General features: G+C 35.2%; 1 protein-coding gene across 1 annotated transcript in view; it reads right to left on the bottom strand.

Moving 5' to 3' along the window:
* Window positions 1–1409: 1409 nt before the first annotated feature.
* LOC107602138 (glutaminase kidney isoform, mitochondrial-like) overlaps window positions 1410–13417 on the bottom strand; it is a 52510-nt gene continuing 40502 nt past the window's right edge. Inside the window, exons 13-17 of the mRNA XM_016294548.1 lie at window positions 12424–12516; window positions 4989–5050; window positions 4836–4912; window positions 4315–4378; window positions 1410–3243 (exon numbers count right to left, since the gene is read on the bottom strand). Coding sequence (XP_016150034.1) covers window positions 3087–3243; window positions 4315–4378; window positions 4836–4912; window positions 4989–5050; window positions 12424–12516 — 453 coding nt within the window. The 3' untranslated portion in view covers window positions 1410–3086. The remainder of the gene's footprint in view (window positions 3244–4314; window positions 4379–4835; window positions 4913–4988; window positions 5051–12423; window positions 12517–13417) is intronic.

A 13417-nucleotide genomic window follows, 5' to 3' on the forward strand; every position in this document is an offset into this window, starting at 1 on the left:
ATACAGTGTTTATTTGAGACAATGGTACAACATTCAATTCTTGTAACTGCGACATTGTATAACATGTTCAAACACACTGGCCGACAAAGTTCTTAGTGTGTTTGTTTGTGCTCTCTATTACCTCTTGAAATGGGAATGAGTAGCTGCTCATAGTTAAATTAATAGCACATTTCTTTTTTAAAACTTTTAAGGTCGAGAAGCCCAAGGTGACCCGGAAGGACATTTTATAAAGTGAGTTTATACAAATGATTGAAACAAAGACAGGAAAGTTGCTTTCGCTTTCCTGAACATCCTCGCTTTTGTTTGTTCCTCTGCTGTCACCACATGATTTACTGCTAAAACAAAACTTAGTGAGAACATGATACTGCAAAGAGCAGACATGAAATACTTTTATATAGGTGTGATTCTTTGTGGTGTGAAATAACATGATAAATGCAGTATTTTTTTATTATCACACTATATTGTGTAGAATAACTTTTGCGTTTTCATAGGCATCTGCCGAGTCTGGTGATTCATTCTGGCAGTGGATATATGAACATTTTGACCTTACTGAAAAATATGTGCCCAACATTTGGAATGATGGGTAAAAAATCTGAAGGGGTTTAACCTTCACCATCTAAATGGTGCTATTGTGTCATTCATGTGAAAGCCAATGCCATTTTTCAAATCACTGACGTCAAAACCGGCTCAAGAGATGGCAGATTTTTAAAGAGTTCGAGATTTGAGAGGGGGCTTAAATTTCAGACTTCAAGCAAAGCTTTTGTATGGCCTCAGAAGACTTGGACTAAAGTGCATGAGTCACATGGACTACATATACCGTATGTTCACTGTGTACAGGTACATTATGGGTTTTTTGAGTAAGGAGAGAGAGAAAACTCCCGGGCACTTTCCTTCTGCGCTTCAGTGAAAACTCTCAATGGGAAGGAATCATCATGACATGGGTGGAATGTTCAAAGGATGGTTTGTGCTGGTTTGAACTGGAATATTTTGTTGTGATAACTATCTTGGTGTGTCTGAAAAATGTCTTATGATATTATCATGTCAGCACAGGTAGTGAACCTGCGAACCTTTTGCTCGCTACTATACCAGTGCATCTGATGGTAAAGATGGTAAAAGCATTATTGACCATTGATCTCACAGTTGAACTGACTTGCACAATAAAGAAAATAAGATAAGAGTTAGTTTTACTAAGCCATAAGGAAACAAAGCACAAAAAAAATCACCAAATAATAAAGTGGAAAATGCTATATCATATGCATCTGTTCTGAGACTTATATATTTGTGCTTTTGTCCTGGTATTTGCACACCATCAGGACATTTGGAATACAGTCAAATTCTGTTCTCTTTTAGCTGTAGGAGGGATAAATGAAGACAGACTTTCTGGTTTGAAAGTCCAAGACGGTACAACAGCATGCCAATGAAGACCACGGGCTGGACACGATTGAACATGATCTGTCAGACTCATCAGATCTAGAGGATTTAGGTTTTGAACTGGTAGAGAATGAGGGTAGAAATGCAAATGTGTTCGATTCCCAGATAACTGATCAAATGTATACCTTGAATGCATTGTAAGTTGTTTTGGATAAAATGCATAAATGTAAGAAAATATTCTTGTTGCATCACTGGTAGTGTTGCTCATGGTTAGTATTATATTTTGGTGAGTAGCTCATCCTGCACTGTTTCACCTTGAACATGATTTGTGCTGATAGTTGAGGTTTTAATGGTATTACTTTTGAGTTATATATTTGAATTCCAGTTAACTGGGACATTTTTTTCCAGTCAGAATTTCAGTGTTTTGTGTGGGTTTGTCCACGTATAATGTATAAGTAAAATTACACCCTTTTAATTACTAACACAATTTTATTCATTATTGCACATCAACCATTGCTTTAACTGCACATGTACACACACCGGCTTGAGTGAGCCAGATACAGTCTAATAGAAATCTGCAAGAAATATTTGCGTCAAAGAATACTGAATAGTGCTGAAGTGTCTTTAAAACAGTTTCCATTCATTTACTTTGACATGAACTTAAGTTATGTCCAACTGACTTTCTTCAAGTGTTTGGTCCCAGTGTGACATCAGTTTTCACTGCTAAAACAACTGTCTTACAATAAACTACATTTATAGTAATTTAACACTTCATAAAATATACGTAAATGCACAGATGGTTTGCACAAATGCAGTGTCTTTTATTTGATTTTTGATCGCTTTTGTTCTCAGATTACAACATTGTGTGCTTTCTCAAAATGCAGTCATTTTGGGGGCTCTGCATGTAAATATTTAAACTATGAGTGCATTGACGAATATATATAGACCATCTATCTGGTAATAAGGTGAAGACTAAAATAAAAAATACTAAAAAATAACGATGTATTTGGCAGTGGTTAAAATGTTCAAATAATGAAGTACAATAAAATAAAAGTGATACACATGTACAAAATGCATGCAAGCCTTTAAATAATTTTCGAATTTTACACACGACTCGTTCTCGCATTCCTTATCTTAATGATAATTGTCTTTTGTGGCAACACTCGACCGATTGTTTGGTAATGGAAATGCAATAGTCTCGCGTCACGATTTTCATTACGTTCTGCTAAGCTACTTTTTTTCCCCCAACATAAAGAAAGAAGATATGTTGGCCAGCAGCTTTTAAATGTTGTGAGCAAATTCTCAGTTTTTAATGCTCCTGAATTCCTAAACAGGATTGTTTGGTGTCATTCTTTATGCTTGAGTTTAGGCGTTTGCCCTCGGGACAGCAATGTCATCGCTGTAGTCATCATTCCCCACACCTCAATCAACTTTACACAGGCACGAAAGGGTTGAACATACAATTATAGCGTCTACTGAGAGTCGTTTCGCACCATTAAATATGGCCATCATCATGACTTACGCCCTTTCTTGCAAGGAAGAAGCTGTCAACAAGCCAAAAACTTCTCACAAAAGCATGTAAAACTACAGGAGACAACGTGAAACAAAAAAAAATGTACTGATTTTGTTCCCCCCCAAAAAAACACTGATATTGAGCTGGAGCAGTCTTCACTGGGCTGCTCCAGAAGAGTGTCCTCTAGTGCTAGTGGAAATGGTTACGTCTCCAGCATCCCGTCCAGGTTTTTCTCTGTACTCTCTTTGTCTGCGTCAGTGTTCACCGGTGGGTTGTATTTATTGTTGTACTCCTGTAGAAGCGCGAGCACCTCATGATGACCGAAGTGTGTCGCCTCATCTATAGGCATGTTGCCCCACCTAAAGGACACAAATGTTATTTTATTTTCATGGTTTCCACATCTTTTCTAGTTGTTTTATTACTGTATAACTATTAGATGATGATATTATTAATTATTATTATTATTTAGTGCTGTCGAACGATTAATCACATATAAAATAAGGTTTTGTTTGCATAATATGTGTGTTCTGTGTATATTTATTATTATACACATACAGTATATATTTTGAAAATATTTACATGTATATATTTATATTCACAATTTATATTATAAATAAATATATTTAATATATAAACGTAACATATTTTTCTGAAATATATACATGCATGTGTGTGTATTTATATATACATAATAAATATGCATAGCACACATACATATATTATGTAAACAAAAACTTTTATTTTGGATGCGATTAATCATTTGACAGCACTATTATTATTATTATTAACATTAAGACAGAAGTATGTTTTTATTGCAATAATATTATAAAATGAATGTTTAAAAATAATTAATTTACAATAGTAATTAAAAACTTTTTTTTACATTTCTACAATATTAGAGATTTAAATCTCCAATTGTATAATTTATTATTATGAGAAGTGTACAATGTATTTATATTTAATATATAGAAACTTTATAAAATTATTTTGTAAATCAATCTCTCTCTCTCCCCTGATTTATTATAATAATATGAATCCTTCACATATCCAATATATTAGACTTTTTAAATATATATATTATAATAAAAATAACACATTATATATGCACACAATCAAAATGTATTTTAATGTATTTATTAATGTAACTGTAATTGAAATTGAATATGAAAATGCATTTTAATTAATTTTAGACATATTGCACTCACAAAGAGAAAGTTCGACCTAATTCTTGTTAGAAATCAATTTCCATGGCTTGTACGTGACTTTTTAGGATTTTATCAACATCCAATTAAAATAAAAATTCCTGAAAAGTTTTCCAAGACCATCATGGGAATCCTGATGTCTTCCAATCGCCTATTTCAAAATTAAAAAGCCTAAGAAAATGAATATTTTGCTCTAAAATCAAAAGTATTTTGATTGTGTTTGCTCACCTGTCCTTGGGACCAGGATTCACCTTGCAGGCCTCTAACAGAAAACGCACAACCTCAATATGTCCTAAAATCAAAAGGAATAGTTTCATTTATGCAACACACTACAGACTGAACTTTAGATGTAAAAATGCAGCATACTGAAAAAAGGCATGAAATAAAGATCTAGTTCATTCCCCAGAAAAACAGCATTTGAGGACCAACATTTATAGTGATTAAACTAGAATGAAAAGGCTTAAATAAGCAAAAAATATACACATTGTAAGGTTGGGCAGCATTGCTAATCACCATTATGTAAAACATTACCACTTTTGACCACCAAGTGACGCCGTTACCAAATTTATATGGCACAGTGACAAGGCCATGCACATTCTGAGTCAAAATGCAGCCTCACTTTCTGTTTGTCATCTTTTTTGCTATCTTACAGTTCATTGACTGCCAGCCGGAAAACAATCAGATACCAAACTTAACAGACACCACTGGTCCTTGGCTTCTAAATAGTGACAGCATGTGCAGTGTTGTACCCTCAGCGGCTGCTACATGCAGCGCCGTCCTGGAGTCATAGTCCCGCTGCTCCATGTCCATGGAGGACAGTGCAAACCTGCGTATGATGAAAATATTACAGAAACAGACGAAAAAATGCTCCAGAGACTTGTAGGCAATGAAGAACTCGGTACCTTCTGAGAGCAGAAACATCTCCTGTGTAGGCAGCAAAGAGGAGGTTGATGACAGATTTCACCTGGAATGATAGAAAAGAGCCTTTGTGGAATAGGAACAAGTTATTATGGATAGATGCTGGGCAGAAACGGAGGCCTCCAGAGTGCCTCCTTTAGCTCTAACAGACTGAAATTAATAGAGAGCTGGTGAGAGGAAACAGCAAATAACCTAGACAATGAAAAATTGAATCAAGTGCATTGAAATATGAACACTTGAATTCAACAGTTCTTTCAGGTGGATTGAGCAAAAGGCAAAGGGATCCCCTGTTTCATACTGTATAATACTGAAGAAGGTTGCACTTTAAGTCCGATTTTTGAAGAGTTCATTTGCAAAAATCGATAACTCCATTTTTATTTTTTGCGCATTCCAAGTTTCTGTTTTGATTAAGTAATAATAACTTAAACAAATACAGGTCATTTACTAAATTAAAGTTCATTGAAAGTATGTTTTTTTTTTTTTTACATATTAAAAGTTTGGAAGTTAGGACGTTTATAGCAAAAGCAGATAACTCCCAACAGTAATTTTTTGGCAAAAGCAGACAACTCCACATTTCATGTTTTAGAGTAAAAAAAAAACACTTGTTTAATCTTTGTAATTTCCTCAGATGATAATGTAGATGCCTGACAAACGTTGTTGTTGTTGTGATCATAAACTGTATGGATGTGATTACACGCAATACACAGAGCTTTTCCCTCACCTCTGTCTGTAACGCGCTGCTTTTGCAAGGTTCCGTGAAAATGTTTCGGCTTTTATTTTCCTTTTTCGCCCTGAAGAAGATATCACAGGTTCATCAAGTTCGTCGAAATTATCCATCCTCGATCACTTTTCTACGGAAGTTCTAAGCGGTCATGCATAATTTTTTTTTTAACGAGTCATTATAACGAGAAAACAACTCTCGTTATGTCGATATAACGAGAAAATTAAGTCGTTATAACGAGAAAACAACTCTCGTTATGTCGATATAACGAGAAAATTAAGTCGTTATAACGAGAAAACAACTCTCGTTATGTCGATATAACGAGAAAATAAGTCGTTATAACGAGAAAACAAGGAAAAAAATAATAATGCTTGGCCGCTTAGAACTTCCGTACTTTTCATCAGCTTTGATGAAACTCCTCTCAGCTAGCACGTCTTTTCAAAGTGAAAGTAGCCTTGTCACCTGACCTGAATACAGCGCGCTGATTCGCTAAAATGGACTTATCGGCTTCTGTACTAAAACAACAAGGATGCTTGTCGGCTTCTGCAGTAAAACGTGAACTCGCGATGCCTTGAAAGTGGACAAAACCGGCTTTTTTGACAAAACGTGTTTAGGGTTCAGATCGCGCTATATGTGGAGAATAATGCACGGCAATCAGCGTGGCGTTTATAGGTTTTTGCAAATTAACTTAATATATGCTGCACATGTTAAACACATGTATGTGTTTTTGTTAAACACATATCACAACTTGAAATCAAACATTTAATGGCAGAATCCATGCAACACCTTGTATTAAAGACCCTTGCCTCAATCAAAACGAAATAATTTTATTTGATTTAGTAGCAGCAGGATACATCTGATTTGAATTAGGATCTGATTATATAAATTAGCCAAGCAAGCCATGCAAAAAATGCAAGTGCTGGTGAGGGACAGAAAGGCACCACTAGGGGACATCAGCAACCCTTCATGATAGTCAGCAAAACCCGCAAACTTCAAGACAACAAATACAGACAACTTACAAAAAAGTGCCCATCTTGTTGCAAAGCCATTCTCTGTAAATTCTATTAGTGCCATTCTAAGTAAAGTTTTGTGCAAAAAAGTGATCACAAACCAACCAAAACCATCAATTTGAATAACAATCAGATGGTCAAATACAAATATGATTGGTTTTACAACACATAAACACTTGGTATTTAACATTAGATGAAGAATGGACATATAGATTACATTAAAAACATGTAATTCAGATTTAATACTTTTATTCTTGCTTTCCAGTGGTAGAAGTTGTCAGTGTTTTGGGGCCTAAAGATCATCCGAGAAATGTCAGAGTCTCCTTGCATGTGTGTTTAATTATAATCTAATTACATCCAAGTCAGTTTAATGTCTTAAATGGAAACACAAAACACTACTGTCTGCTAATGTGTAATTATTCTCCAGAAATTTGCATGTTAATTTCAGATTAAGTCAACTCGAAAACCTAGACAAACTTGCTTGATTTTAAAACTGTTTGAAGGTTGTTCACATCTTATATAGCTTTGAAGGTTTTCTAGGCTGTTGCACGCTAGCATGTAAGAAAGACAGCAAGATAGATGAGATGTCATCTGTGTGTCAAGTTACACTGTGCTATGAGCATGTGACCCACACACAGACAACCACTGTTGTTTGAATGGACATGTAATGAGACATCAGACATTTGGACCGAAACGGTATTACAGCAACACAACTAGAGATGAATTCAATTAATTTAGCTGTGTTTCTAACAAATGATGGATCACAAGGAAAAGCTAATAACAATAATAGAATAATGACTGAAAGAGTTTGGTCCAAGATGTGGTTTTGTTAACTTTAAAGCCATGAGGTGCCCTGTACTGTTTCATTTCTCATCCTGGATCAACAGGATCAATGCAAGGCTTGATTACTTCATGCCAATGAGAACAGGAACTGTGATTTGCACAGACAGACTAAACACTTAGCTTACCATGAAGTGCAACAGAAGGCAAGGCAGCAGAGCTGCAATGGATGGCAGATCCAGAAAAAGTTCCCACACCTTCTGCTAAACAAATTAATTTACATGACTTTTCCAATCATGCACCAAATTCTGGATGAAGATTTCAAAAATGCTCACAAAAAGCAACTTCTAGGTGAAAAATGTTTTGTATAAATACAATAAAAAAATCTTCTATAAATAATATATGATAATTTTATATATAAATGATACTTCATACTAAGTGTATCATAAAATGTAAAAAAATGTATCCATTTCTATGACTTCTCAAGCCGGGAAAAAAAATTATTCCCTGCAACTTTCATGTTTTCCTTGAACACAAATCCTTTTATTTAATGGCATCAACAGTATGTGAGGGGCGTAACATTTCCGTCTCATGCTTGAGGTATTCGGCCAATCACAACGCACTGGATAGCTGGCCAATCACAGCACACCTCGCTTTTTCAGACCGATGAGCTTTGTAAAAATTGACGCGTTTCAGAAAGGCGGGGCATAGAGGAGAAACAATAATGTACAGTATGTGGAAAATAATGTGTTTTTTTTTTACTTTAAACCACATAAACACATTTCATTACACCAAATACACAAAATAATGTTCTTTTTAGCAACGTCATATGACCCCTTTAACTGGCTGCTGAGCAGTACTAGTGCGGCTCTATGATGCTAACACTGCACATTACAACAGTCCTCTCAGGACACGCAGTCACCAAGACAAGCAATTCAGCAGGAATGCATCCGGACTAATCTAAAAATGAATAACCCATTTGCAACATGAGGTCCCTTTTAACCTTACACTTGGTCGCAATGAAATCACACTGTGTCCTAAGGGAGCAGTAGCAAGGGAGTAGTTCAGCCAAAATGGAAAATACTACTTCACTTTTATGTTGAATGTCATATGCAGAGCACAAATGGGGTATGGGTTACCATAGTTGGCTGCATGCCACACATCACTTATACAAATGGTCCAGTTTTTTTTTAAAGTCATATAATAGCTTTATGCTAGGAACAGACTGAATTGTAGATGTAATTCAATGATAATGCATTCGAACTCAGATTCCAAATTTGCACCAAATGCCATTTTCAGTAACTTTAAGCTGCAGTCCTTAAGTTTTTTGTGTTCAAAATGTACAAAATGTATATAATAATCGAGTACACCATGAATCCATTTTCCAAACCGTGTTTTTGGCTTGTCCTGAATCACTATGGTAAATCTATAATAAGTGTTTATATGCGGATTATTTTAGACTGGTTCGGGAAGGTACCGCTGCGGAGTAGCCCAGTAATTCTTCATAGACATAAACAGAGAGAAGTAGCTCCGGCAACAATGTTCTTCCGCAAGACACACGCAGTTCTGTTTATTAACCGCTAGAGCTCCAAAAGTTATGGACTGCAGCTTTCAATTTTCATCTTTTACCTTATAAAAGTAAGTATATGGCTTCAGAAGACTTTAATTATAATCAGATGGACAACTTTTATGGTCATTTCATAGAGATTGTTTTATGGAATATGCAAAAAGGTTGAATGAAAATGATTGTGTTCCACAGAAACAACAACATCATCATATGGGGTCAGAACGAGTAAATAATGACCAAGTTTTCATTTTTGGGTGTACTATTGCTTTCATTGTCTGGTAAACTATGTAACAGTTTTTAGTTAGGAACAGACAGAAATCACTATTATTCAATGATAAATAATAGTGACTGATAATTATTCAAAGGAAATGAATACAAACACACATTTGTATTTTCTCCAACAAAAAGCTAGTATATGGCTTTAAGACTTTAAAATATAGTCAGATGGACAATTGTTATGGTTATTTATTTTATATTTTATATGGAATATGGTAAACAAACTTTTGCATGAAAATTGTTTAAAAAATATTTTTGTGTTCCACAGAAACACCAGCAACATACAGGGCTAAAACAACATGAGGGTGAATAAATCATGACAGAATTTTCATTTTTTTCTTTTCAAATGAAGGTCACACTTACCGGCCTAAGTCACCTGTAACAAATAGTTTCAGAGGACGCCCATATGCTCATGACACCTCACTGAAGACTCTGCGTGTGGTGAGATGCGGTTCATTATGCATGACCACAACATTCAATCGTAGTGCAACACAGAACCACCTGTAGTCTCTATTCAGCAGCCAATCCTCAACATCCACCGAAAAAACACCTGCCGGTCTATGACTATAAATCCCACCACACCTAACGTCCATGCAGTCCAAGTGAAGAATAAAGCCCTCCGCTATGCTTTTAAGCATTAGCACAGATAGATAAACACAAGCCAAGTCATAAGGCTTTAGACATATCCTCTACAATAGTCATTCATATTCACCGAGACTGGTGAAGAACTAACATGTGCGCAGAATGAGATTCATTGAAAATAAATAACTGTTAAAGTACATAAATATATACTGTCAAAGAGCTCGCCGAGGTGAGTCAGATCCGTTTTAGTTGCCTTCTCCGACATTCTCCATCCTATAGACTACAGTAGTGGAGCTGTCCTCATTGCACTCAGTGGGCGAGACTTGTGTCCACACAGTGTCTTTGAGAGCCAGCTCTTTCTGAAGGCTCTCGTAATCCAGGGATCCCAAGGTGTACTGCTGTGTTGAGCAACACGGAGAACATTAGTTTTTTTGGGACCTCCAGGGAAAGTGTGTGACTCACACTGTTCAATATGGTGACGTGTGAACAGATTTCAAAGTCAACAAAAACAAACACAGTCACAAAGAGAGGCCTCGTATTCACACAGCTGGGAAAATGTCATGTTTTTCAACATTTTAAAACAAAAAAACCCATAAGAGATCTGTCTTATCACAGAAATTGCACATGCCTCATTTAAGCTGCAGTAGTCTGATTAAAGGCATGCTGATTATTAACAGATGACCAGGCCCACACAGAATCTGTGCATGCAGGTTAATAATAATAATGAAAAAATTATATTTTTGATTGAATAATATAATGAATATAAATAACAGCATATAAATTATATTTATTTGCAATAATTAATATTTACTATTATTACTGAGCCAATTGATAATGTTACCCCTTGAAAAAAAGAAGGATATTTTGGATTTGTAAAAAGCCTTTTAATTTCTTTTTCCACTTATTTTCACTTGCAACTTATACTTTTCAACAGGAAAACTGTCTCAGTTGCCCAATCTCAATCTTCTCATGCCCAAGGTTTTTATATATATATATTTTAAATCAGGTTTTAAGGTTTAAATATTAAAATCGGTTTATTTTTTCAGATATACATAAGAGTATTTTCAGCAAAGTTGAACTCATTTTACCATGTTTAAATCCATTCCACAGATTTTTGGAAATACGGAAAAGTATACAGATACCATCTGGGCCTGTTTATTATAAATCTACGTATGCAGACTGAAGAAATCAAAGCAGAGAAAATCTCTTCCAGATAAACTGCATAAAGCATGTAGTGAATGTAATGAAGCTGTCCTCATTGTGCTCAGTAGGCCAGACTTTTGTCCACACAGTGTCTTTGAGAGCTAGCTCATTTGAAAGGCTCTCGTTATCCTGGGGTCCGAAGGTGTACTGCTGTGTTGAGCAACACAGAGAACAGATTAGTTTTGGGGGTCTCTAAAGAAAGTATCACAAAGAGAGCCCTCCTATTCAAAAAAAAAAGAAAGAAAAAATATGGCTTATAAAAACTGCACATGCATCATATAATAACAATAATAATAATATAAAATATTTTTGATTATATTGTAATATACAATAATGAATAAGATAATAGGGATGCACGATATTGGATTTTTGCTGATATAATGCGATATTTACATTTAAAGCCATTTTCGGCCGATTCCGATATTGGTCCGATAATATCGTGCATCCCTATAAGATAATAATATAAAAATACAGATGATATAAAACTACTTAGCTATTAATATATATTTAATAAATTATATTACTTTGCAACAACAACTTTGCTTATTAATAATTGTATTATTATTATTATTATTATTCTCAGTTAAAAAAAACCTCATTGTGTTTACACAAGTCACATAAATTGATTCAAAAAGCATCACCACGGACCCCATAATATATCACTGTAGTTTTCTTGTGCCAATGATACTATTTTATAACAAATCTGAAAGGGGGGGGGCTGTATTCAGATTTAAATATTTAAGCTAATCTTTTTATTTTTCCAGCTTTAGATAAGAGTATGCACTTTTTTTTTTACCATGTTTACATCCACTGCACAGATTATTCGTAATGTGGGAAAAGTTTACAGATTCCATCTGGGCCTTCTGATTACAAATATGAAAATGCAGACTGAAGCAAGCAAAACAAAAACTTGGGATAAAACAGCGTAAAACATGGCAAATCAAGATATGGCAATCGACATGCATAATTAGAATTTCATGCACAGCGAGAACTTTGATGAATCAACCGCTGCTCTTTACTCGCTGTTTTAACATCAAAAATCAGCTACACTCTTTGGGACGTGAAGCAGCTACCCATCTATGCATGTAGTGTAAAAATCCTCCAGCAGGGGGCGTGATTGTATACGGCTGACTGCAGGCGTTTAGTGGAAATAAGCTTCCTCTGCTGTATTTTCTCAGCTTCAGAGTCTTGAATAAATTATTACGTGCAGTCATTCATACAAGACGTGGTTAACGCATTGATGGGGCACGTGGGAAGGGCAAATGGAAGAGGGCACTCACCCGCTGCTCCCCTCCCTCTCTGCGAGGATCGTGCTTCTTGGCGAAGTGCCTCAGGTTGTCGTAGTTGTGGAAGTTGAACAAGGACACCAGATCCTACAGCAGGAGAGACAGCCACAGGAGTCAGTCTGAGAGGTCAAATGCTCAAAGCGCACACACACACACACTGAAGGACTGTATTGAGTGTCTGAAGGTGGTCTGCTAGTGACAGGAGAGTGTGTAGGGCATAGAGAAGTCGCCTGCTTTCATTAAAGCCCTTTGTACCATGATAATGCTGAAATGAACCTCCTTCACAATGTCATTCAACTTCTCAGGTTCCTGTTTTCAGGTTCAGTGAGGTTTAGTCCATGTGATCAGTTTTAATAGTCTTTGAAGGTGAAATTTCTAGGTTTAAAAGTGTGTTGTTGTTTAGGAAATTATGTGGTTATATCTTAAACCACAGAATAGTACAAGGTCCACTTACATACAGGGTTTCTGCAGACTTGAACAAGTTAAATTTAAGACCTTTTTAAGACCTTTTTAATACCACCTTTTATTAAATTCAAGACCTAAACCTGTAATGGAAATACACATTTTATTACATACATATAGGTAATATTTAATGTGTATAAATTAAAAAGAAAACAAAATATCAATGCTGTAATAAATGGTATTTATTACTATGATATACAGTGAACTTTTCATGTCAGCAGACATTATTCCATACAAAATATCTCCACAAAATAACTGCATCACTGAGATTTTTGGTGGAGTAAACAATTTATTCTGAAGCAATATTTTTGCTTCAGAATATTTTTTTAAATATTTCATCAGTATTCTATCAGCTTTTACATACTTAAATCTGCATATTTACCTTTACAAAGGCCTATCTTTAACCTTTTTAGATGTATGCATCATCTTACATGTCAAATTATTACAATTTATCAATAAATTAAATATACACTATAGGGCTGCTACCAGTCAGATTAAATAATTTACACTGCAAATAACAATAATT

This window comes from Sinocyclocheilus grahami, unplaced genomic scaffold (genome assembly GCF_001515645.1).
Source record: "Sinocyclocheilus grahami isolate Dianchi unplaced genomic scaffold, SAMN03320097.WGS_v1.1 scaffold320.1, whole genome shotgun sequence".
Classification (NCBI taxonomy): domain Eukaryota; kingdom Metazoa; phylum Chordata; class Actinopteri; order Cypriniformes; family Cyprinidae; genus Sinocyclocheilus; species Sinocyclocheilus grahami.